The sequence below is a fragment of the Tripterygium wilfordii genome, chromosome 11, assembly GCF_013401445.1.
Source record: "Tripterygium wilfordii isolate XIE 37 chromosome 11, ASM1340144v1, whole genome shotgun sequence".
Taxonomy (NCBI): domain Eukaryota; kingdom Viridiplantae; phylum Streptophyta; class Magnoliopsida; order Celastrales; family Celastraceae; genus Tripterygium; species Tripterygium wilfordii.
The window spans coordinates 12,416,900-12,442,325 of NC_052242.1; the positions used below are offsets into that span (position 1 = coordinate 12,416,900).

The 25,426-nt window shown below is 35.5% G+C and overlaps 4 protein-coding genes across 5 annotated transcripts; all 4 read right to left on the reverse strand.

Moving 5' to 3' along the window:
- Positions 1–204: 204 nt before the first annotated feature.
- Positions 205–7,912, reverse strand: LOC120008438 (patatin-like protein 2). Of its 2 annotated transcripts, XM_038858757.1 has the most exons (8): positions 7,628–7,884; positions 2,289–2,414; positions 1,998–2,179; positions 1,628–1,814; positions 1,371–1,538; positions 994–1,296; positions 550–722; positions 205–426 (listed from the first exon to the last, which is right to left on the reverse strand). In XM_038858757.1, exons 1-8 carry the CDS (start codon positions 7,679–7,681, stop codon positions 348–350), a joined length of 1,272 nt encoding a protein of 423 aa, XP_038714685.1. In that variant the 5' UTR covers positions 7,682–7,884; the 3' UTR covers positions 205–347. The 2 variants fall into 2 exon arrangements, with proteins under 2 accessions (XP_038714685.1, XP_038714686.1); XM_038858758.1 differs by lacking the exons at positions 205–426; positions 550–722; positions 994–1,296; ... (2 more) ...; positions 1,998–2,179; positions 2,289–2,414 and adding exons at positions 5,359–5,668; positions 5,790–5,962; positions 6,234–6,536; ... (1 more) ...; positions 6,867–7,053; positions 7,211–7,392 and having other exon boundaries at positions 7,502–7,912.
- Positions 7,913–12,242: 4,330 nt separating this feature from the next.
- LOC120009873 (patatin-like protein 2) lies at positions 12,243–14,983 on the reverse strand. The gene is made up of 7 exons (XM_038860603.1): positions 14,347–14,983; positions 14,046–14,233; positions 13,769–13,955; positions 13,459–13,626; positions 13,081–13,380; positions 12,530–12,702; positions 12,243–12,400 (listed from the first exon to the last, which is right to left on the reverse strand). The coding sequence occupies exons 1-7, from the start codon at positions 14,569–14,571 to the stop codon at positions 12,346–12,348; spliced, it is 1,296 nt and encodes a 431-aa protein (XP_038716531.1). The 5' UTR covers positions 14,572–14,983; the 3' UTR covers positions 12,243–12,345.
- A 2,882-nt stretch (positions 14,984–17,865) lies between these two features.
- On the reverse strand, positions 17,866–20,267 carry LOC120009871 (patatin-like protein 2). Its single transcript, XM_038860601.1, has 7 exons — positions 20,031–20,267; positions 19,743–19,933; positions 19,463–19,649; positions 19,145–19,312; positions 18,734–19,030; positions 18,245–18,417; positions 17,866–18,118 (listed from the first exon to the last, which is right to left on the reverse strand). The coding sequence occupies exons 1-7, from the start codon at positions 20,184–20,186 to the stop codon at positions 18,046–18,048; spliced, it is 1,245 nt and encodes a 414-aa protein (XP_038716529.1). The 5' UTR covers positions 20,187–20,267; the 3' UTR covers positions 17,866–18,045.
- Positions 20,268–21,168: 901 nt separating this feature from the next.
- LOC120009872 (ribosome biogenesis protein NOP53) lies at positions 21,169–25,166 on the reverse strand. The gene is made up of 12 exons (XM_038860602.1): positions 24,858–25,166; positions 24,091–24,269; positions 23,958–24,006; positions 23,832–23,857; positions 23,510–23,590; positions 23,304–23,414; positions 23,120–23,202; positions 22,689–22,811; positions 22,432–22,554; positions 22,132–22,198; positions 21,943–22,022; positions 21,169–21,541 (listed from the first exon to the last, which is right to left on the reverse strand). Exons 1-12 carry the CDS (start codon positions 25,024–25,026, stop codon positions 21,535–21,537), a joined length of 1,098 nt encoding a protein of 365 aa, XP_038716530.1. The 5' UTR covers positions 25,027–25,166; the 3' UTR covers positions 21,169–21,534.
- Between the last annotated feature and the right edge of the window lie 260 nt (positions 25,167–25,426).

Here is a 25,426-nt window from a genome sequence, read left to right on the forward strand (position 1 = left end):
AATTCCTGTATATATATATATATATATTCCTTCAAGAAAATAATATTGAAAGAAAGCAACATATTATAATATATATATATATGCACTTTGAATTGCTGACCATAACTTTTTCTTGATAATTCTAATCCAATAATTGATAGCTCCTTATATATTGTTCTGTGTATATCCTTTTTTTTCCTTCCTTATTGTGATTCCTCACAATAATTCCCAAAAAACTGAGAGCCTCAGGAGAAAGCATTTATTGATTTTATTGACTGAATACAAATGAAAGGGAATTCAAGCGAAAAGTACATCAAACATAATACGCAAAACCAACTACATTCGTTGGATGCATGGATGTTGTGGTTTCACTTGGATCTAGCAGCGTTGACTTTGGGTGACCTTATCTCACGAAGCTGCTTCTCTCTTGAGAGTAATTTTGCCAACCTATTAATCAATTAAAGAAGGAAATATTAATTAACATATATATATATATGATTAAAACTCAAAGTTAATTAGAATATATAATTAAGATTCGATCAATTAATCATGAGAATTAATGGTACGTACTTCTTAAGAGCCTCTTCGTTTGTAACCTGAGTTGCAGGTTCAGAGATACCAGTCTCAAGATTAACCCTAGACACTGGTTTCTTCAACAATTTCTCACCAACTTGTACAAGTGCCTCCAAGTTCTTATCTGTTGCAACGTCCACTGAAGACTCATCTCCTTTTAAAGTATCATCCTGAATTAAATAAATTTAATTAAATTCAACCATTAACAATTAGTCTTGTCAGAAAGGGCGCGGTAATTAACTGTGTTGAACTGAAAAAAAATTCATCCTAACCAACTCCTCCTTTGCCATTGGCGGATTCAGTATTATTTCACTAGAGCCCGTCTCCTCGGTGAAACTATTTAAAAACCCTAATGAACCATGCCCCTAGTACGGGCCCCAAGGACTAGAATTTCTAGATCCGCCACTATCCATTGCTGGATGATGAAATAAATATGTATACCTGAATGCGAAGATAATTTTCATGGTGGTGAAGGGCTTGGAAAATGGTCGAAATGTGGTAGTCAACGAGATCGCTACTGGCTTCACTGAAAATATTGATTAAAGGAGTTGAATTATCAGCAGTCAACCAACTTAAGACACCCCAACCAGCTGCTTCTTCTGCATCATACTTCTCTTCATTCTTGGCTCCACCAGTTCCTAATGATATAACCAGGAACCTACCATAATCTACTGGCTTTATGTGGCTCAAGTCAGTATTGCCTCTTGTGATTTCCTTTGTTACTTCACTGATCGCAACCAAAGCCTGCGAAAATAACCAAACAAAATTAGAATTAATTCCAATCGCTTAAGACAATAATGAAATTTATTCATATGTACCGGATTGTTAGCAGCGACACCACCATCAACAAGATTGTATTCCCTCTCCCCTCCATTGGAGTCCTGGGTTTTGAAATAATACGAGGGAAGATAAGTTGGAGCAGCTGAAGTTGCGATGCATATGTCCGAGAGACAAGCGTCCTTCAATGGGTTGGAGTTGTTCTTCACCTAAATATTCATGTACATAAAATATTTAAAAAACTTAAGCTTAATTTAAACAGAGCCACAATGTTGCGATAGAGATGTTGATCAAGTACCATGTAGCTGGAGAAGATGGTTGGTTGCAGTCTCTTGATGTCAAAAGTCGGAATAACAACATTTGTCAAGGTTTGGTGCAATTTTATATCTCCTAATTTTTCCTTGACAAGCTTGTGCAGATACTTGCCGTCGTATTTCGGTCCTGACAGAGATTTGACCAGTTTTCCAGCAGAACCAAACGGTACACTGATGAAAAAAGAAGAAGAGATATGTATACATATAAATAGTTAGATATCATTGAAATACACATATCATTGATGTCCAATGCATACATAGATATATAATTACTAAAAAAAATTCGTACACAAGACCCTTGCACTAGACCATATGTTCGCCTGTATGGATATATGTATCGTTAAATTTACTTACCCATCTTGGGGGAAGATTTTGGGGCAGTGATCAAGATAGAAATCCTTGATATCCTTAGCAGCAAACAAAGGGCGATTATTCTCATTGGGGGCCGTTAGCATCGCTGTCACAAGGCCACCGGTACTTGTTCCAGATATCACGTCAAAATAGTCTGCAAGTCTTGCATCCTCACCATCCAGTCTCTGCAAACACACACACAAACAATATGAAATATAACAATCAAACACAAGCACAAACACATATATGATGATCATTTTAATGCGTGCATGCATTAAAATGAATCATATATACCTGAAGCTCAGACTCCAAGAAGGCTAGGATGACTCCTGGTATGATTCCTCTAATTCCACCTCCATCAATGCTGAGGACAGTGATGATGTCTCCATAAGTTGGAGCCTGAAGGGGTGATTTAATGATCTCAACTGTTTTGATGGTTAGAGGAGTTGCCATTGATTTTGATAAGTAAAGATATCTAAAAGAGAAAGTCTGTTTTGTTTCTTGTTGTTGCTCAATCGTATGTGTGTGTTGATGGTACTAGATATGGGAGTTGAAGGGGGTTTATATAGAAATTTGGGTCTCCCTCTAAAATTTGAATTTTCAACAACTTGTAACAGAAATACATATATATATATATTTTATTTTTTTTCAGATTTTACCCGTGCAATTTTGACCAATTCCTTCTATTCTCTCTTCAATGACTGCCTTGAATATAGTATAAGCTCATTCTTATCTCTGCACTACAGTGACAGCCTCCACGGATCTCCACATATATATATATATATGTGTATATAAAACCCACTTCTTCTATTAACATAAAAAAAAATGTTTCCGATAAAGAAAGCATGTGAGACAAAGTCATGATTCAAAATAAATGAATGTTTGGAGTCAATGAAGCAAAGCAAAATCTGCATGGATTGCCAATTTTCCATTTCACATGGACAAAAGGGTATTTCAATTAATTTCCTTCTCCACACTATGCCTAAACAAAATTGTATAAACGGCATTGCAACAACAAACTAAAGTTACATTTTAACTAGATACTTGATGCCAAAATTCTAGTCCACAATACAAGAATTCCCTTACCTCACTTTATAAGCCATGCACCATCAAGTGGAGAAAATTTGGTGCCTATTCTCACAAAATATATGGAGAGATTGTTTTCGAAAATTCGCCCATATATGTATAATTATGCCATGTTCATTGCTTGTTGACATTTAAATGTTGACTTTTCATTTTATCACGTCATGAGAGGGCTCGGGTCACTTGTTTTTGAATGTTATGGAGATTATGTTGTGAGTCATGTGAGAGAAGAAATGAAGAACTGTAACTTAGTGAAGTTAAGACATGAACAGATAGGAAGACTTTTTTATTAATGCTACGAAGATTAATTACCATGGAGCTATTACAATTTATTTATATAAACTCTATTGCATTGAAGCTAAATAGCTAAGTATGAAAGTAAACAGAACAGATCCATTCCTCATCCATTGTTGAGCTTGACTGTTGATTCAGTAACCAATGATAAGAGCATATCAATTTGTTGAGAGACTGTTGAGGTATACGACCAGTAGAGCCTATCAGCAAGATATTCTTTGATTGAGATTGAGTCTATCACTTTGTTGTTGAGAGAGATGAACTTGTACCTGATTTATCACTTAGATTTGTAAGCATGTGAGGGATAATACTCTGCCTTATCACTCCAACTTCCTTATCTCTCCAAGTAGCCTCACATGCTATACGTTTCACAGATGAGTAAGCTATATGAGATTTGGACAATTCATTATCTGGATTGGACATCTCATTCTCATGTGTGAGTACTTCAACTCATGAGATGTTCATATTCTCTTCCTGATGTGTAATATTTGGTTTCTTTAGTTTGTGTTCTTTTTATGGACTATGATCTTGGGATATACATATACTCTCATAGTTTGTACTGATTTATTTTTACGTAGTTTTAACAAGTGCCCTAATTAAGAATACTTATTAAGGATTGACTACAACATATCACAATATGACACATGTGATTATGACTCTTATCACCTATTTTTTTAAAAACTTAAAATACATATTCTTTTCAAGTTCCAATACACTTTTTTTTATCCGCCCTAAGAACACTCATTAATATGTATCAATTATTGATATGCATTAAAAATTAATGTTTATGGATTTCCATGCATAACTCCCGACCAATATTTTTAGTTCGAATATTAATGACAATTGTTATATGTCAGACCATATTGAATATGTGCTTCAAAAATGTATCGACCAGAATGCCATAAACATGGTTGGCATGTGTTTTGAAAATTCTTTCACCGACCAAATCAAATGCATCACGTTTTTCTAATCCATATTGACAAGAAAAAAAAAATCGTGGTGTTAGTTGAACTGGGTCTTCATTCTTAATTAAAGTATACTTATAGGTTTTATTTTCAGGCAGTTTTCAAATCCAATGAATGTGGAACATGCACGTAATTTGATATTTTAGATGATGACGTACTGAAGATAAAACAATAGAGGGGGAGGGATCAAAATAAACGTTTTTATCATTCTCCAAGTCAAAAACAGCCGAATTTTCAGTCTAACCGGCCATCGAGAGCCGAATTACTAATTGAAAATTAATGTTGAAAGAATACTTGTCCAATGTGTCATCGTCATATATATGCTGCATATAATATATACACATGGTTACTGGCAGAACCAACATCGGATATTAGGATGGCGGAACTTTGTGCCCCAAAAATTTTCTTCGATTCTATATATATCACTTGTCAATATTAAGATAAAAGTCAATGCTAGTGTGGTTCCTTGGGCTTGGGTAGTTCCGCCATGCACATGTAAGATACATGAAGCTACCTACAGATAGACAAATTTTGAAGGTGACAAAACTGTTTTCAGGGACCATCGTCAGAAAATCCAGCCAAACATATCAAATAATATTATTTGCTTTGAGCCACAATCTCACACGTGTTTATTCTCTTAGGACGTTTTCCAAGTACTTAGACCTAGAAAATGCGTAAACGCATCAGACGTTTAAGAGGATCATTGAACTTTTGGTTATAGACTACCCAGTTGGATTCTGCTAATCTGATATGGAACTACAACTCTTCACAATAACTACTCCTTTAAAAAATAGTTTTTAGGCTAGTTATGAGTCATGGATTATGCATGGCATGGTTTACGGACCCACTTTTTTTTTTTATCATAATTTAATGGATGTTTAATCACTGTCATGTAAATTTTTAATAAATATACACTAATTAAGCCCATCCAATTATCATCTTTTTTAGAATACGATATGGACAGAATGTCAAATATACACACACACTTTGAATTGCTGACCATAATTTTTTCTTGATAATTCTAATCCAATAATTGATATCTCCTTATATATTGTTCTGTGTAGATCTTTTTGTTTTTCTTCCTTATTGTGATTCCTCACAATAATTCCCAAAAAACTGAGAGCCTCAGGAGAAAGCATTTATTGATTTTATTGAATGAATACAAATGAAAGGAAATTTAAGACAAAAGTACATCAAACCAAACATAATACGTAAAACCAACTACATTCGTTGGATGTATGGATGTTGTGGTTTCACTTGGATCTAGCAGCGTTGACTTTGGGTGACCTTATCTCACGAAGCTGCTTCTCTCTTGAGAGTAATTTTGCCAACCTATTAATCAATTAAAGAGGGAAATATTAATTAACATATATATATATGATTAAAACTCAAAGTTAATTAGAATATATAATTAAGATTCGATCAATTAATCATGAGAATTACTGGTACGTACTTCTTAAGAGCCTCTTCGTTTGTAACCTGAGTTGCAGGTTCAGAGATACCAGTCTCAAGATTAACCCTAGACACTGGTTTCTTCAACAATTTCTCACCAACTTGTACAAGTGCCTCCAAGTTCTTATCTGTTGCAACATCCACAGAAGACTCATCTCCTTTTAAAGTATCATCCTGAATTAAATAAATTTAATTAAATTCAACCATTAACAATTAGTCTTGTCAGAAAGGGCGCGGTAATTAACTGTGTTGAACTGAAAAAAAATTCATCCTAACCAACTCCTGCTCTGCCATTGGCGGATTCAGTATTATTTCACTAGAGCCCGTCTCCTCGGTGAAACTATTTAAAAACCCTAATGAACCATGCCCCTAGTACGGGCCCCAAGGACTAGAATTTCTAGATCCGCCACTATCCATTGCTGGATGATGAAATAAATATGTATACCTGAATGCGAAGATAATTCTCATGGTGGTGAAGGGCTTGGAAAATGGTCGAAATGTGGTAGTCAACGAGATCGCTACTGGCTTCACTGAAAATATTGATTAAAGGAGTTGAATTATCAGCAGTCAACCAACTTAAGACACCCCAACCAGCTGCTTCTTCTGCATCATACTTCTCTTCATTCTTGGCTCCACCAGTTCCTAATGATATAACCAGGAACCTACCATAATCTACTGGCTTTATGTGGCTCAAGTCAGTATTGCCTCTTGTGATTTCCTTTGTTACTTCGCTGATCGCAATCAAAGCCTGCGAAAATAACCAAACAAAATTAGAATCAATTCCAATCGCTTAAGACATAATGAAATTTATTCATATGTACCGGATTGTTAGCAGCGACACCACCATCAACAAGATTGTATTCCCTCTCCCCTCCATTGGAGTCCTGGGTTTTGAAATAATACGAGGGAAGATAAGTTGGAGCAGCTGAAGTTGCGATGCATATGTCCGAGAGACAAGCGTCTTTCAATGGGTTGGAGTTGTTCTTCACCTAAATATTCATGTACATAAAATATTTAAAAAACTCAAGCTTAATTTAAACAGAGCCATGATGTTGCGATAGAGATGTTGATCAAGTACCATGTAGCTGGAGAAGATGGTTGGTTGCAGTCTCTTGATGTCAAAAGTCGGAATAACAACATTTGTCAAAGTTTGGTGCAATTTTATGTCTCCTAATTTTTCCTTGACAAGCTTGTGCAGATACTTGCCGTCGTATTTCGGTCCGGACAGAGATTTGACCAGTTTTCCAGCAGAACCAAACGGTACACTGATGAAAAAAAGAGATATGTATACATATAAATAGTTAGATATCATTGAAATACACATATCATTGGTGTCTAATGCATACATAGATATAATTACTGACCCTCGCAGTAGACCATATGTTCTCCTGTATAGGTATATGTATCGTTAAATTTACTTACCCATCTTGGGGGAAGATTTTGGGGCAGTGATCAAGATAGAAATCCTTGATATCCTTAGCAGCAAACAAAGGGCGATTATTCTCATTGGGGGCCGTTAGCATCGCTGTCACAAGGCCACCGGTACTTGTTCCAGATATCACGTCAAAATAGTCTGCAAGTCTTGCATCCTCACCATCCAGTCTCTGCAAACACACACACAAACAATATGAAATATAACAATCAAACACAAGCACAAACACATATATGATGATCATTTTAATGCGTGCATGCATTAAAATGAATCATATATACCTGAAGCTCAGACTCCAAGAAGGCTAGGATGATTCCTGGTATGATTCCTCTAATTCCACCTCCATCAATGCTGAGGACAGTGATGATGTCTCCATAAGTTGGAGCCTGAAGGGGTGATTTAATGATCTCAACTGCCTGAGCATTGATGTCTCCAGTTTTGAGGGTTAGAGGAGTTGCCATTGATTTTGATAAGTAAAGATATCTAAAAGAGAAAGTATGTTTGTTTCTTGTTGTTGCTCAATCGTATGTGTGTGTTGATGGTACTAGACATGGGAGTTGATGGGGTTTATATAGAAATTTGGGTCTCCCTCTAAAATTTGAATTTTCAACAACTTGTAACAGAAATATATATTTTTTTTTCAGATTTTACCCGTGCAATTTTGACCAATTCCTTCTATTCTCTCTTCAATGGCTGCCTTGAATATAATATAAGCTCATTCTTATCTCTCCACCACAGTGAGAGTCTCCACGGATCTCCACATATATATATATACACACATACATATATGTGTTGGAATGTTAGGTTTGATTAGAAGATACCCTATCTCTCTCATAATTATAGAATTAGCATGTCAATATATGATCCCAATCAACATAAGTACATTAAAAGGATGTCCTCAACGAATGAATCAATCGCAAGCATTAGTAAAACCCACTTCTTCTATTGACATAAAAAAAATGTTTCCGATTAAGAAAGCATGTGAGACAAAGTCATGATTTGAAATAAATGAATGTTTGGAGTCAATGAAGCAAAGCAAAATCTACATGGATTGCCAATTTTCCATTCCACATAACGCGTGCGTGGAAAACTAATTTCTACCTATGAAATTAAAAACCGTAACAATAACTATATAATTAGGTAAAAGTTGTATGTATTGAACTAGAGAGTGATACATCTGTTATTGGGATGACTGCGATCCCATTTACTAGGATCTCTGTCACTTATGTCTTATATATTCTCTCGTGAGAACAATTTACATATTTTTTTTATTGAGAATTTCATTGGTAAGGATAAGTATATTCAAGATGATCACTATTTAATTTGGTCCATGAATTCTAAAAATTGGAACCATGAGAGGAAAAATTGTGCACTACTGACTAGTAGATAGCGATTGACTCTGCCTACCTCTTATTAATATGTGTTGCGTTCATTAAAAAAAAAAAAATTCTCTTGTGATGGAGGGAAAAATCTTGAGCAATAAAACTATCCCATAAGAACCCATCACCTACTACGTAATCCGCGTAGTACTGAATATTTGTATAATATCAGTTGCCCTTTTGTAGCACATGAGTGGTTTTAAGTTGCTTTCTATGTTAAAAAGATAATAATAAAACGAGTTTTCTTTTGTAACCGAAAACGACATCATATAAATTTGTCATTTGAACATTCAATATGTCATGAGTATAAAATCGGGGTTAGGTTCATGTGTACAGAAGTTTCTCACATGTCATCGGAGTAAATTGGACAAAAATTTAGTGTATAACACAATGTTATTGAATTACAAAACGAGTCCTATGATTGTAGAAAATGTATGTGTGTGGATAGCTACCTCTCTATATGTCAATATGTGTGTGTATATTATGTGTACGATAATGACATAATACCTACCATTTCCACATGACATAAAAATAGTAATTTGAACTAAAATATTAGATTAACGAAAATATATAAATGGTGACAAAATTTAGTATCTCATTAGTCATTAGTATTGGAGTTCCAAACTTACCCTTTACCTAAAAATCAAATTAAAATTAAATGTTGCTTCGTAGTAAAGTTTCAAAATTACTTCCTTAGCATAAAATAAATAAATCAAACTTGTATATTAATAAGAGCACTTTCAATGGTGTTATTTTTGCTGAGCCAACAAAAATGTATGAGATTTTGTGTTTTGTTGATGTGACTATATTGGAATATGTATTTTGCTGATGTGGTTGTATTGGGAGATGTGTTTTGCTGATGTGACTGTATTGAGATTTTGTGTTTTGGTATAGTTTTGTTGTGGACAACATGGAGGCATAGGATTTTGTTGGCCTCCATGTTGCGTGAGAATGAATAATGTATAGGAATTTATATTTTGCTTAAAAAGATAATAATAAAACGAGTTTTCTTTTGTAACCGAAAACGATATCGTACAAATTTGCCATTTGGACATCCAATATGTCATGGCTCTAAAATCGGGGTCAGGTCCACGTGTATAAAAGTTTCTCACATGGCGTCAGAGTAAATTATACTAAAATTTAGCGTGTAACACAATTTTATTGAATAATAAAACGAGTCGCATTCCTATTTTCTATGATTGTAGAAGATGTATGTGTGTGGATAGCTACCTCTCTATATGTCAATATCTGTGGGTATATTATGTGTACGATAATGACATAATACCTACCATTTCCACATGACATAAAAATAGTAATTTGAACTAAAATATTAGATTAACGAAAATATATAAATGGTGACAAAATTTCGTATCTCATTAGTCATTAGTATTGGAGTTCAAAACTTACCCTTTACCTAAAAATCAAATTAAAATTAAATGTTGCTTCGTAGTAAAGTTTCAAAATTACATCCTTAGCATAAAATAAATAAATTAAACGTGTATATTAATAAACTTTTTTTTGGTCATGAAAGGAGGCTGATCGATAGATGTTCTTTGCACGATTCCGAACAACAAATCAAAACACAGAATCCATACAAAATACCCTTCAATAAGACCATATTTTATGTCACAAAGGATTATAACAAGAAGTCTAAGAAATTATTTATTCATCTTTTAAATTCTTAGACAGGGTCCCACTGAACTTAGTACTTAAAGAGCTATGGTTGCGTGCATGATTGCATGGGCTTCTTACAGTCTCTACTGTGTTTAGCAGCAGCCCATGTGTTTCTGTCCATGATAATCTAATCTAGTTCTAACATTGTTTCGCAGCCCATGTGTTTTGTGTCCAATATCGGACTAATTAGTCTCTGTTTTAGTCATTACCACGAATAAATTAGATATGCCAAACGTAGAGATGTTCAGGTCAGCGCTAATGTGTTTTGTGTCCAATATCGGACTAATTAGTCTTTGTTTTAGTCATTACCACGACTAAGTTAGATATGCCAAACGCAGAGATGTTCATGTCAGCGCTAATGTGTTTTTTTTTTAACGAAAACGATATCATATGAATTTTTCTCTTGAACATTCTATATGAGTCATCAAACTCACACGCGCACAAAAATTTCTCATCTGACGAAAATGTAAGTTGAGCTCGTGGCCACAAATTTAACCCTAACTTAGAAATTAAATACAATACATAATATTTTTTTCCAAGTCAGAAATGAAGATCTACCAATCATTGTAAGACTTAACATGCTTTCAGTAGACGCAATTATAATTGGCCGGTCAACTATATATCGGTGTAGAATTACCTATATAACATCAAATATTGGATCAATTTCTGTTACTAAATCTTTGTTCTTAAAACCTTTAAGCGATTGCCAAGTTTTTTTTTTTTTTTTCAGGTAATTAACTTAAACCACATCTAATCTAGGTAAGATCAACCTCCTCCGTTTTTCTTTTTGGGTCTGAGTTAGAAAATATTTTTTGAAAACTTTAAATGTACTCCGTGTAGTTTTGGAAATTCGGCTTTTCTGTCCTTTGAAACCGGAAGGTATTGTGCGTTTTGGGTCTTGTGGGATGTGGGTAGACAAGTATTTAGAATTATTTTCATGGTTCATATATAGTATTAAAAGTAGGCCCAGTGATTTTGGAAATTAGAAAGTTAGGAAATTCCACCAATCTGCAAATGGGCTCATCTATGATATTGAATTAGAAAGCCCAAATTTATTGGATTGATTGTGTTCTGATCAATAAATTTAAACGGGGAACGAGCCTTTCTCTCGATCGGGGCTGCCATCGGGACGCTCAATAATTCCAAAGCGGAGACTATCGAGGTGGTTTTAATCAAGAGCTGTTGTGCATCTTACTCGACTGTGATGGAGTAATCAAGCTGCTCCTCATTCGGCAATGGAGCACCTGCCGGCAACATCTTGCTCGTGTCGTCGTCTCTGGGGCCGATCATTGTCACATTTGCGTTTGGGGGAGAGAGAGCAAGAAAAAAAAAATGTTGAATATTTTTATCTCAAATGTTGATTTCAGTATGTTACAGTTTACTATGAAATTACCTTTTCACTATAGCCCGTATGGTATTTTATGGAGTCTCGTTTACCTAGACCAATAAAATTGTAACGCTCGTCTCAAAAAAAATTCGGGGTGCAAATACTAATTATAGGAATGTCAATACTGTCACCCTCTAAAAAATTCACGTACAATTTTAAGATGGAGGTGCCAGCCCGTGGTGGTTGGCTTGGGTAAGAAGAGGATTACATTGATTCGAAAATAATTGTTCATATGTGCGTCACACTATAGTATATGAAATTTGAACCTCGTATGCATTTTTCCTATAAAAATGAAGCTGAGACTGGGACGAGACCGTCCATTCTATTGTTATTGAGTGCATTTGATAGTGTCTTCACGTCTAGCTTGAACACAAAGCGTTATGACGAAAAATTATTTGACTGAGTGGTGTTACTGTGTCACTGCACGCGGTGAGTTTGAAAATGAAATTACAAGGAGTTACTTTCACTCGCGACACAACATGATTGACCACTTTTTTTGTGTCAAAACATGATTTCACGATTTTGCTTAATGAACAAACAAAATTTTGGTACATGAAACCTTATTTAAGCGAAGAGTAAATTAAAAGAAACATATGATACGTAGAAATAATCATATATTCCTATACATAGCAATATAGCATATAGAGACTACATGTATGTATATATGGATGTGGCCGATTTGCACTTATGTTGACCTTGTCGTACGAAGCTTCTTCTCCCTTGAGAGTACTTTTGCAAACCTAATATTAATTAGTTAAAGAGGAAAAAAATTAATTAATATTCAAAAACTCAAAGTTAACTATAATATATATGATTTGATGATAAATCATGAAAATTAATTAATAATATATGCATGTTTCTGTACGTACATCTTAAGAGCATCTTCGTTTGTATCTTGAGTATCAGGTTCAGAGACACCAGTCTCGAGATTTTCCTTAGACACTCGTTTCTTTAACAATTTCTCACCAATCTGTACAAGTGCCTCTAAGTTCTTCTTTGTTGAAATGTCCACAGAAGCCTCATCTCTTTCTAAAGAGTAATCCTGTGTTAAATTAAATTGCCACTAATAATTAGTTAACTTATTCAGCTCTCCCATCGGATCTAACTTTTAGGAGGATATATAGTACATATTTCACATGACAATCTGTTATGATTTGTCCAACATCGCTTGATAACCTAAGTGGTGTGGGTTTATTAGAGAAAGTCCATACCCTCTCACTTGAATGTGGCCTTTTCTCTGCACTCAAATACTGTTAAGTGAGACGGCACAAAGAGAAACAAAGTCGTGCGAGCTTGATATATGCACGAGAATCAATAAATCCAAAACGGACAATGTCATTGAAGTAAGAGTAGGGTTAGGATTTTCAACACGAAGTTTAAAAATATGGCGACCGAAAAACGAGGTAGAGTTCATATGTACCTGAATGCGAAAATAATGCTTGTTTTTCTGTTTATTGGCTTGGAAAAGAGTGTAAAGGTGGTAGTCAACGAGGTCGCTACTGGATTCAGTGAAAAAGTTTATCAAAGGAGTTGAATTGCCAGCAGTCAACCAACTGAAGACACCCCAACCAGCTGCTTCTTTGGCGTCATGCTTGCCTCCTTCTTTGGCTTTACCAGTTCCTAATGATAAAACCAGGAACCTACTGTAATCTATGTGGCGCAACTCAGCATCATCGCCATTTGTGATATCTTCTATTACTTCATTGATAGCCACCAAAGTCTACAAAACAGTTGTGAGTAAATATCATTGAATTTTATGAATACATAGATATATGTATATATATAAAAATATATATACCGGGTTGTTAGCAGCAACACCACCGTCAACAAGATTGAATTCCCTCTCCCCTGCATCGGAGTCTTCGGTTTTAAACCAATGTGCGGGAAGATAAGTTGGAGCAGCTGAAGTTGCAATGCATATATCAGAGAGTAGAGCATCTTTCAATGGCTTTTTGTTGTTCTTCACCTGATCAATAGTAATTAATTATGTACATATATAATAATAATATCAAACTGTAGTATTAATGCTTGTAATACATGTATATATGCAGAGAGAATTCAGATTCTAAATTCAACTTAAATGAAGCATAGAGATGTTGATCAAGTACCTTATAGCTAGAGAAGATGGTTGGTTGAAGTCTCTTGATGTCAAAAGTTGGGATTACAATATTTGTCAAGGTCTGGCTCAATTTTGTCTCTCCCAATTTTTCCTTGAGAATCTTGTGCAGTTCTTCTCCGTTGTATTTGGGACCTCTTAAAGCTTTAAACAGTTTTCCAACCCAACCAAAAGGTACACTGATACAAAACAAATATGTTACTCAGAATTGCACGTATATATGATTGTTAAGAGTATCTGATGCGGATGGTCTAAGGTTACTTAGTTACCCGGTTTGGGGGAAGATTTTAGCAGAATTATCAAGATAGAATTTCTTGATTTCCTTAGCAGCAAACAAAGGGCGGTTTTTTTTGACGGGGTCAGGGGTAGTTAGCATAGCAGTCACTAGACCACCAGTACTTGTTCCAGATATCACATCAAAATAGTCTGCAAGTCTTGCATCCTCACCGTCCAGTTTCTGCACACACACACACACACACAAAATTAATATGATTATATAACAAGCAATAACTAGAGAGGAGAGAGCATGAATGCATGAAAAGTAGAGTGTGAATATATATATATATATACCTGAAGCTCATCCTCTAAGAAGGCTAGGATGACTGCAGGTATGATTCCTCTAATTCCACCTCCATCAATGCTGAGGATAGTGATTGTCTTCCCATCAGTTGGAGGTAGTAGAGGTGTTTGTTGGCATTTCATTGTATTGAGGGTTGGAGGAGTTGCCTTTGACTTCGATAAATATGTATGCGTTGCTGATGGTAAGTAGTTTCTCTGGCCTCTAGTGCATCTCATGGTTAAATATTCATGGAGCTAGGAGAATGAATCAAAATGCACTGTTAGCTAGGTTTAACAAGAAGAGTGTGTCGAAACAAATTCAGCATGATAACATTCGTGGTAGGTTTACCACAAAGAAAGCATGTGAAACGATCGAATTCATGATTCTTTTCACATGCCCAAGCTCTATCAACATCTTAGAAAACAAGCACATGCATGCATATGTATGTGTCTTACCAGACATCTCCCTAATCTTCATAAAGTGACCACAAAGAAAGCATGCATGTCATGAAACGAATTCATGATTCAAAATGAATGTATTTTTGGAATCCATGAAGGCAAAGAAAAATCAGTAGGGATTGCTGTTGGGTCTAAATTAACCTTACTAGCAAGTGTACTAGTCAGCGACTACAGCACAATGATAAGCAAGGGTCGAATCCACAGGGACGGTGTTATGTTTAATCCAAATGTATATTTGTATGTATATATGGACAATGCAATCAAAAGTAAAATTCAACTCAAGATTGTTTGGTTTGGTAATTAAACTAAAACAAGCAAAGAGCAAAGTGTTTTTGGTATTTTCTTAGAATTAGGATGCAACTAATGCAAATGAGATGATTTAACAAATATGAGATGAACACCAAGGCTTCGGAATCCCCCTTGGGAAATGACTTGGAATGACATAAATTCACACACATATTTGCTAATTCGGGCATAACGAATCCGTACCTAAGTCGGTTTTAGCGCACTTAAGTCGAATCTCCCTAAAATCGATTACTAGCCATCTTATTGGTCTAGGTCGGATATTCCTAAATACATTCTAGCCATCCTATTGGTCTAAACATGCATAGGAATTCATGAAGTTCTATGGAGATTAGGATTCATACAAATTGTCACCTAATTAAAGGGAGGCACGTTCATAATCAAGTGTTTCAAGAAGCATAATCTACTTGACATATTATTGTCTAAGCAAATTCTCCAAACAATTTCATCCAAAAAACCTAGGTGTTGGCCAAACACCACAAGCATGAAGAAATTGCAATCAAACATAGAAACACAAGATTTATACCCAAATCAACTCATATATATGTAAATCAAGTCATAAACAAAGTCATCAAACCCAAAACTTCAACCTAGCCTTGGCACAAGAGATTTAGTTACACATAATGAGAGAAAAACACAAAAGGAGAGATGAGAAAATCATGAATAAACCCAATTAGTTGAATAGATCCAAGTTGAGCTGAAGAATCTCTCCTCCTAGCTCCAAGAGTCGCCTTCCCCCTCTGGTTTCGCTCTCCAGAAAATCAGTTCTAGGTCTAAAAGTCCCCGCAGCTCGGACAAATCGCGACTTAAAACAACCCAGAAAATTGCTTTTTGCGCCTAGGCGCGTTGTTTTCACGCCTAGGCGCACCACGCCTAGGCACACGCCTGGGCGCACGCCTAGGCGAACACCTAGGCGCATGATTCAAATGACCATACCTTCTCCATATGACCTCCGATTTGCATGATTTTAGATTCTACGGAAAGCTTGAGATGTCTAGTTTCCAATGCCTTTTGTTGCGTTCAATTCCAATAACGTGACAGAAAGTTATGACTATTTGAACACACGAAGGTCGGTGAACATTTTCTTCAATTCAGCCCTTTTTCCGTCGCTTTTCATCCAAACCGCAATCAACCTATCAAAATACAAATCAACACATAAATACACTCATTATTTATCAAAAGAAAGCTTAAGAGGGGGATATTTCTACCAAAAACAATAGGTATTATCATACCTATCAATTGCCGATTTGCCATTCTACATAACGCGTATGTGGAAAACTAATTTCTACGTATGAAATTGAAAACAATAACAATAACTAGCTAGAATTAGCTAAAAGGTGTACGCATATTATCTTGTACGCCAATTTATGTTAAATAATGGCTCATACTAGAAGAATTACTTAATACTAATGGTACAGTCTTATTGATGTGGGTTGGTTATTTTTAGTATGGGGGTATAATTATATTTTCGGGTACCTAGGTAACTGGTATAAAATGGTTAAAACCCTAGCCGAATGTACTATTGAAATTCATATATTGAAAACAATCGTAGATTCTGTGGACATAGGTATATTGCCGAACCACGTAAATTTTGTGTTCTTCTTATGTTCACTTTGTTTCGATTGTTCTGTGTGATTGTTCGATTATCTGTGTGTGTTTGCGAGGGACTTGTTTTGCAACAATTTACATATTTTATTGTTGAGAACTTCGTTAGTAAAGATTCAAGATGATCACTATTTTGGTCTATGAATTCTGAAAATTGGAACCATGAAAGGAAAATTGCGCACTAATTAATAACTAGTAGCTAGCGATTTACTCTACCTATATACCTCTTATAAATATGTGTTGCTTTCATTCATTTTTTATTTTTTTTTTGGTCTTGTAATATATCAATGGAAACAAGTTGAACAAATTAAACAATATATCCCATAAGAATTCATCAACTACTTTCTATCAAAAAAAAAAATTCATCAACTACTAGGTAATCCGCGTAGTACTAAATATATGTATAATACCAGTTGCTCTTTTGCATCACATAATTAGTGGTTTTAAGTTGTTTTCGATGATTAATTATCTTTTCCATGTTCAACAATATAATAATAAAACGAGTTGCATTCTTATTTCCCATGATGGTAGAAAATGTGTGTGTGAATACATATCTTGTTGTGCTAAACAAACAATAGCATCAAATTGATTGACTAAACCAAATAATTCAACCTAGGTATACATAGAATCAACCAATAAACAATATCCATGTGAATCAAAGCAGTAAAGAGACAATACAAGCTATATACGAGGTTCGGCACACAAATGTCTACGTCCACGGGCAGTAAAGAACCAATTTCACTATATGGGGAAGTTTACAAATCAAGAAACTACCCAATACATGTAGAACAAACCCACTCTAGGTGTTATTTTAATTTGTTCCTATAAAGTCTCTCTACAAGAAAACCAATGGAGAAGACAACAAAGACAAGAAATTCACTTAACCACAAGACAATCGGAACCCTAAAAGCCACTCTCTTGCCTATCTATTGGATCTCTCCTCTCTCTCAAATGTTTCTCCTTTAAAAGTGCGCTCTCTCTGTTTCTCTCTAAATGGCAGTCTCAAGTTGATTCATATTTTCAAAACACTGTTAGTGTTGACTCATTCAAGTTGACCAATCAATTTGTATACATATATAATTCAAGTTGGCATTCCCAATGATTCACCAAAAAATTAGAACGAAGAAGCTGCGAGCCTCAAGTGAAAGCATATATTTATTGATTTTGCCGAATGAAAACGAACAAAATTTTGGTACATGAAACCTTGTTTAAGTGAAAAGTAAATTACATAGTACATATGATACGTAGAAGTAAGCATATATTCCATATGCTATATATATATATATATATATATATATATATATAGCATATAGGGAGTACATGTATGTATGAATGTACGTAGTTTCAGTCCTTGGATCCGGTTACTTGCACTTTTGTTGCCCTTGTCTTACGAAGCCTCGAGAGTTCTTTTGCAAACCTAATATTAATTAATTAAATAGGAAAAAATTAATTAATATTCAAAAACTCAAAGTTAAGTATAATAAATATCAGATTGATAAATCATGAAAATTAATTAACAACATATGCATGTTTCTGTACGTACTTCTTAAGAGTCTCTTCGTATGTAACCTGAGTAGCAAGTTCAGAGACACCAATCTCAAGATTAACCCTAGACATTGGTTTCTTCAACAATTCCTCCCCAACTTGTACAAGTGCCTCCAAGTTCTTCTTCGTTGCAATGTCCACAGAAGCCTCTTCTTTTTCCAAAGAGTAATCCTGCATTAAATTCATTATTTCCCACTACCAATTAGTCAACTTATTCTAAAACCCGAAACCGAACACCGATCCATTTGAATACCCCTAAAAAATACCGACCAAAAAACAACATAGAGTTTGTTAAGAACAAATATCCCATATCGGTTGGGTATGTCTCAACCGATGGGTTTCACTCTTACATGTCAATTAGACCTCTTCATGGGTTTAAGTGCTTGGGACAAGACTCAATTGCTGGACCCATGAGGAATAAACTCGTGAGGATAATTCAATGTATTCACGAGAATAACTTCTTTTTTTTGATAGGGTTCATATATACCTGAATGCGAAAATAACTTTTTTTCTGGTTAATGGCTTGGAAAAGAGTGTCAAGGTGGTAGTCAACAAGGTCGCTACTGGATTCAGTGAAGAAGTTGATCAAAGGAGTTGAATTGCCAGCAGTCAACCAACTGAAGACACCCCAACCAGCTGCTTCTTTGGCGTCATATTTGTCTTCATCTTTGGCTTCACCAGTTCCTAATGATAAAACCAGGAACCTACTGTAATCTATGTGGTGCAACTCGGCATTATCGCCTTTTGTCATTTCTTTTATTACTTCACTGATAGCCATCAAAGTCTACAAAACAATTATAATTCAGTGTATATATATATCATTAGAATCAATTCTAAATTGTTCAATATATAACTGAAGTTTGTGAATACATATATATGTGTGTATATATATATATACCGGGTTGTTAGCAACAACACCACCGTCGATAAGATTGAATTCCCTCTCCCCTCCATTGGAGTCGTTGGTTTTAAATTGATGCGGGGGAAGATAAGTTGGAGCAGCCGAAGTTGCAATGCATATATCAGAGAGTAGAGCATCTTTCAATGGGTTTGCGTTGTTCTTCACCTGATCAATCATGCATGTACATAATAATATCCAACTGTAGTCTTAATATATATTTTAATTCCTTGTAATACATGTATGCAGAGAATTCAGATTCTAAATTCAAATTAAACGAAGCGACGCTGCGATAGCTAGATATGTTGATCCAAGTACCATATAGCTAGAGAAGATGGTTGGTTGAAGTCTCTTGATGTCAAAAGTTGGGATTACAACATTTGTCAAGGTCTGGCTCAATTTTGTCTCTCCCAATTTTTCCTTGAGAATCTTGTGCAGTTCTTCTCCGTCGTATCTGGGACCTGTTAAAGCTTTAAACATTTTTCCAATACAACCAAAAGGTACACTGATACAAAACAAATATGTTACTCAGAATTCGCACGTATATATATGATTGTTAAGAATATCTTATGCGAATGGTCTAAGGTTACTTAGTTACCCGGTTTGGGGGAAGATTTTAGGTGAATTATCAAGATAGAATTTCTTGATATCCTTAGCAGCAAACAAAGGGCGGTTATTCTTCTCAGGATCAGGGGTAGTTAGCATAGCAGTCACGAGACCACCAGTACTTGTTCCAGATATCACATCAAAATAGTCTACCAATCTTGCATCCTTATTATTGTCCAGTGTCTGCACACACACACATAATTAATATGATTATATAACCATCAACAACTAGAGAGTATGCATGCATGAAAATTAGCTAATTACATATATATATATATACCTGAAGCTCATCCTCCAAGAAGGCTAGGATGACTGCAGGTATGATTCCTCTAATTCCACCTCCATCAATGCTGAGGATAGTGATTATCTCCCCATAAGTTGGAGGTTGTAGAGGTGTTTGTTGGCATTCCCTTGTTTTGAGGGTTGGAGTTGCCATTGATAATTTTGATAAGTACGTAAGAGATAAAAAAAAGAGAATAGTTGTTTGCTAGTTGATTTTGATAAATATGTATATGCATTGACGATGATTGAGGGAGGACTTATATAGACATTTTGGGTCTCACTCTAAGGTATAAATTTTCATCAAAAGAATAGAAAAAGACTTCACAAGTCTTTTTGTTTATGGTAAGTATATCACGAGTCCAATTTGACTCAAATCTTTTCTCCCCATTCTCTGGCCTGTAGTGCATGTCATATAGTCTACATAAACCAAGTTAAATATTCATGGACTCGAGCCCCACTGGACATTTGAGCAGAATGACTCCAGATTATTGGTAGGTCTGACTACAAGATACCCCTCTTTACCTACCACAATTAATTAAGAAAGCTTATGGTCATCATTCAAAATGAATAAATGCTTCGAGTCAATGATAAGCATTCAACACAACGCGTCCGTGGAAAACTAGTTTCTGTGGAAAAACGATGGAAAAACTAGCAGGCAGCAGCCTATGTCGAGTCCATTAAATTTTAGTCTTACTTGCACTTAGACCAAGCATCTGATTAGTCCATACAACCACCATCAAATTAGACAAGTCAACCGCGTCTTTAAAACCTACTAATCCATGCATGCTTACTTCTACTGTACTGCTCGTCAACGCAGCGAGCATAGTGACATTGGATTGCAGAACTCTACAAAGAACTGCAGACCAGCCATGGACCAAACTCACATTCTGTTTATGATAAGATACAAAGGAGATGAAGAGAGATCAGTAGTGTTTTGTGAATCAGGGCAGACAATATGCATCCAGAAAATTCAGCTCAATCGTCCAAGCCTCTCTTCTGTACTCTTCCAGTCATCCCTACGCCATCGACAATTACTCCCAATCATAAACAAGTCATGACAATTCCAAATGTATTCTCACACTCTAGTTAAAAGCCAAACCAAATAAATATATATTTGCAGTAAAAGGATGCAAATGTAGAATTACCAATAGCAATTAATCTATAGAAATTAATCAAAATAGAGTTAAACTCCAATCTTAATTTAAAATTGGCCAGCGCTGGCACAAACTGGCAAAATATGGTGATGGTAATAAAACCATAATAGAATAGAACAATTTTCCATGGACATATAGGGGTAAATACTACATTGGTTAAAAATGAGTAAAAATGTTGCTAGTTGCGTAGTTGCATATAACCAAACAACCTAAAACACAAGCAAAATGCTTTCCAATGGCAGACAAGGGATCAAACTTGCAAGCTCTCTCTTGATTGAATGTTGTCCAGATAACAAAAGACCTTGTCCCACAAAAGCTAGAGCAGTTACGGACTCCGTATGTGAATCTCTATTTCCTGTCCAAGTATTACACAAGATATTTAAACATAAGCCAAGTGTAAAATTTTGTTAAAAGGAAAAATTCATTGTGATTCTTCATGGAAAATGTTGAATCCAATTTACTGTGACATCTAAAAGAAGGCAAGCAGAATATGCTTACATATCGTTTGATGTCAAAATATAGATATCATAAGTCAGATGATTATTAGGATAGGTGTAAATTGTATTACTACCAAAATCTCATTTAAATTAAAAGATACAAAATCCCCATTGCATTGCGTCTCCGACAGAGACACAAAGAGGATAAGCTACGCAAGATGTGTCATTCTCTATCAGATGAAATATCAGCCAAAGAGATTCAGAGAAAAGTGTCTTGTTCTCATGCAAATTAAAACACCATAGAAAGAGATCAGCTTACTTCCCAGTCTTGGCTGTTGGGGCAATCAATCCTCTTTTCTCAAAGCTTTTGAACCGATCCCTTGCAAGGGTGCAACAGGCCTTCAAAAAAAAATTAGAAAAAGGGAGTTCATGTTTGAGTGAACCATTATGGTAAACAGAAGTTTGATGCTTAAGAGGAGATTTCTATAACATATGCTATCGGTTGCACCTTCAGCTTGCGGAGAGATCCAGTGATTTCTTCTGATAACAGGACTTGTTGAGGAGCTGACTGAAACCTGAGATGAAGGTTGCCATTTAATTCCGAAGTGCTCCGATATATACAAACTAGACTCTATTTCAAATATTTGAATTTCGTTTATGATTTTATTTTTTCTTTTGCCATCTACACTTTCTACACTATTAACCCACATAAACTTCTATTCAACCGCATAACTAACAGGAATAAAAGCCTTTCATAATATATAAAGATAGCACTGAGTATATTCCAATCTGTCACACAAAGCCATACTTGTGCTTTCCCAAGCGTGGGGGACGCGCCTTCAGTCTTTCCTGCTTAGCTATAACCCGGCGGACTTTTCTTTTATGCTTCTCCTCATCTTCTCTGGCTATCTCTTGAAGAATATGAGGCAAGCTGAAGGCAGGAAAACAAACCAATAGTAAGAATCAATTCCTCACTCAAACAAATGATAGAAGCAATAAACGACATACAAGTCAATCTCATTTAAAATCTCTTCCAACAAATAACGACTGCAATAAACATCTTACGATTCAATCTCTTTTGAAATTTCTTCCTTCTTATTTTCTTTAGCTTCTATTTTCTGTCGTTCTTTCCGTCTAGCTCTCCTATTTAGCTCAACTCGTGTAACCATCTTGGTTTTCTTTGCCGACCTGGAAGATAATATACAAATTCTATGAAGTCAGAAGAACAGTTTTATCATATAATAACTTGAGCCTCCATTATAATTCCAACAAATAGGAACGACAAGGCGAACATACAAATTGTGCCCAAAACAACTTGAATAATTTAAGGCATAACAAGCAGACAAGAAAAAAAATGGCCACTGTAATATTGTGTAGTAAAACAAGAACTCTCTATCATTCAAAGGTATTAGGCAGCCCCTCATAACTTATCATGGCATTAGAAAATTAACTGAAGTACTGAACGTAGTAACATATTCAACTTAAGTCAAACATACCTCTTCTCAAGTGCAATATCTTCGTTGTCGCTCTCCATATTTTTATCATCGTCACTCCCATCATCAGCATCAAGAAAGTACATCTAACATGACAGCAAACTATTTCAATTCACTAAAAAGTATCAAAGTTAAAAGTGTACGACTTCCAAGTAAATGATGAACATATCGAACAAAAGAGACTCACATCTTCTTCATCAATCTTCTCACCAGTAACAGTTAATGGAACCGGCTGAGGTCCCAACTCCTTTTTATAGACTTTCTGCATTTCCTCTGCAACAGCTTTAGCCAGTGAATCCTGAATTAAAAGATTGGAACATCGAATATTTCAATAATCAAAAGAGCTAGACAGGAAATACATGCAAGTATCAAATACCAAAAAAAAAAAACTACCTGATGACTTTCAAATGAAGGATTGAATGAGCATCCTGGAGGCTCCACTTCAACAGCTGGAATTGGTGTTGGTTTGGTTCTCTAACAAACATCATATTATCAATTAAGGCCCGAAAAGATTATTATGATTTGTGCAGCATCTTAAATTAAACTAAAAAGAACCATTTGAACAGTAAAGTCAATCATATAAACACATGTAGATCCTCGTAAACCATGACGTTATAAATACTGCCCAGCTAAATTTACTATCACTAGGATGTAAAAGATGCAGAAATTTTAGGGGATCACAAATGAACATATAGATCGCTGGCTAAGTCATCACCTTCTTCCCCTTGTTGTGACCTTCACCTGCAAGAGTGCAAAGTGAGGCTTGTGTTAATGAAAAATGTCATTCAAAACAGCTAACTCAAGAAAATACAAGAGTGGCAACATAATAGGATAATAGTACCTTCACCTTCCCATAAGTCAACCATGCCAGAAACAGAAACACAATTTTCCTGGAAAACAATAATGTAAGATAGTGCATCAACAATCCAATGCAACATCAAGCTTCCATTAAGAGTCATAAAACAGTTTCCAACCTTGGAAGCAACAACAGCTGCATCATTTGATGTTGGGACTTCTTTCTGCTTTTTCTTCAATTTCTTAGCATTCTTTAGTGAAGAAGGCACTGCTTGAACAAAGGGGTTCTTTTGAAGCACACTCTCACTGCGAAGCACTTTCTCCCTATGTTTCTCAATCTTTCTCTTCACTGACAGATCTGATCTCACAAAGGCAGATAAGTTTCAGTCACTTAATGACACTAGTAGATATACAAGGCTAATGATGGCAAAATAGGTAAATCCTATCCCTGAAATGCAATATAATAGTTGAGAGCCATTAACATCTGCAAACAATTTGTTTAATCAACAAGTACTTCAAACAAGTCATGCACGAAAATATCAAAAAGATTTAGCTTTCTATATGTATATGAACATACAACCAAATTCAAATTGTAACATTTTTTTTGTTTAACCAATATCTTATGTATACATATAAAAAATTAAAAACACATCATACTCTTCACATGGAAATATATTCAAATTGTAAGCTCGTAAGACATTCAACTCTTTTGACTAAGAAGAGCTCACAAGAAATTGCATAACCAAAAATTGACAGCTCCCTGTTTATAATTGATTCGCCCCTTTGAGTTTCTAGCATGAAAACTAAATATTACAAGTCAATTAGAGAACTGAAAATTACAAATCAACTTTTCAAACACCAAAACTAATAATTAAAAAAAAAAAGTAACAGTAGACACACAGAATGCCTAGACAGGAACATGTTTAGTTTTTTTCCCGGCGATTACCTTTAGACTTGTCGACGTAGAAGAGAGAGTCGCTGGGAAGATCGGTGAGGGAGCCACCGGAGAGCGCGTCTTTGGTGGATTTCTCGAAGAAGTCTTCGATTTCGGCAGTGCTTATGTTGGCTCTCCAAGCTTTCTTCCCCTTCCTTGAGCTCTTCGCTTTCTTTCCCATGGAAGCTACCTGAAGATCGTGACGAAAAGCTTGAGAGAGACCGAGAGGAGTTGCGCGGCAGAGGCTTGTAGCAGCGGGCGGGAGGGCTTGCGTGGCAGAGGCTTGGGATGAAAACTCAAGCAGCAGGAGGGTTAAGGCGAGGCTTGGGGTAAAAGTGGGCTATTTGCCCGTTCATTTGGATGAGCCCATCACGTATTGCATTATTTGGGTTGGGATGAAGGTGGGCTTGGGCTTTTAGCTATGGGCCCTTTTGGATGAGCATTTACACCAACTTTTATACTAATATCTAGTATAAATGTTCGAGGCTTGCCAAACAATAATTTTACGATACATACCGCGAGGCATTTTATTATAACATTTCTACTACTTTTTGAAATGCTCCATTTGAGAACAATTTCAC

What these genes read in the sequence shown, in the direction of transcription:
- LOC120008438 (XM_038858757.1), bottom strand. Translation starts at nt 7,681, where the DNA reads ATGGCAACTCCTCTAACCCTCAAAACTGGAGACATCAATGCTCAGGCA. An exon ending in TCTTGGAGTCTGAGCTTCAG is followed by an intron (nt 2,180 to 2,288) that starts GTATATATGATT and finishes GTGTGTTTGCAG; the next exon opens with AGACTGGATGGTGAGGATGC. An exon ending in AAAATTATCTTCGCATTCAG is followed by an intron (nt 723 to 993) that starts GTATACATATTT and finishes TATTTAATTCAG; the next exon opens with GATGATACTTTAAAAGGAGA.
- LOC120009873 (XM_038860603.1), bottom strand. Translation starts at nt 14,571, where the DNA reads ATGAGATGCACTAGAGGCCAGAGAAACTACTTACCATCAGCAACGCAT. An exon ending in AAAATCTTCCCCCAAACCGG is followed by an intron (nt 13,956 to 14,045) that starts GTAACTAAGTAA and finishes GTTTTGTATCAG; the next exon opens with TGTACCTTTTGGTTGGGTTG. An exon ending in CCATCTTCTCTAGCTATAAG is followed by an intron (nt 13,627 to 13,768) that starts GTACTTGATCAA and finishes ACTATTGATCAG; the next exon opens with GTGAAGAACAACAAAAAGCC.
- LOC120009871 (XM_038860601.1), bottom strand. Translation starts at nt 20,186, where the DNA reads ATGGCAACTCCAACCCTCAAAACAAGGGAATGCCAACAAACACCTCTA. An exon ending in GTGTTGTTGCTAACAACCCG is followed by an intron (nt 19,031 to 19,144) that starts GTATATATATAT and finishes ATTGTTTTGTAG; the next exon opens with ACTTTGATGGCTATCAGTGA. An exon ending in AAAGTTATTTTCGCATTCAG is followed by an intron (nt 18,418 to 18,733) that starts GTATATATGAAC and finishes AATTTAATGCAG; the next exon opens with GATTACTCTTTGGAAAAAGA.
- LOC120009872 (XM_038860602.1), bottom strand. Translation starts at nt 25,026, where the DNA reads ATGGGAAAGAAAGCGAAGAGCTCAAGGAAGGGGAAGAAAGCTTGGAGA. An exon ending in CAGCTGTTGTTGCTTCCAAG is followed by an intron (nt 24,007 to 24,090) that starts GTTGGAAACTGT and finishes ATTGTTTTCCAG; the next exon opens with GAAAATTGTGTTTCTGTTTC. An exon ending in TGACTTATGGGAAGGTGAAG is followed by an intron (nt 23,858 to 23,957) that starts GTACTATTATCC and finishes GCACTCTTGCAG; the next exon opens with GTGAAGGTCACAACAAGGGG.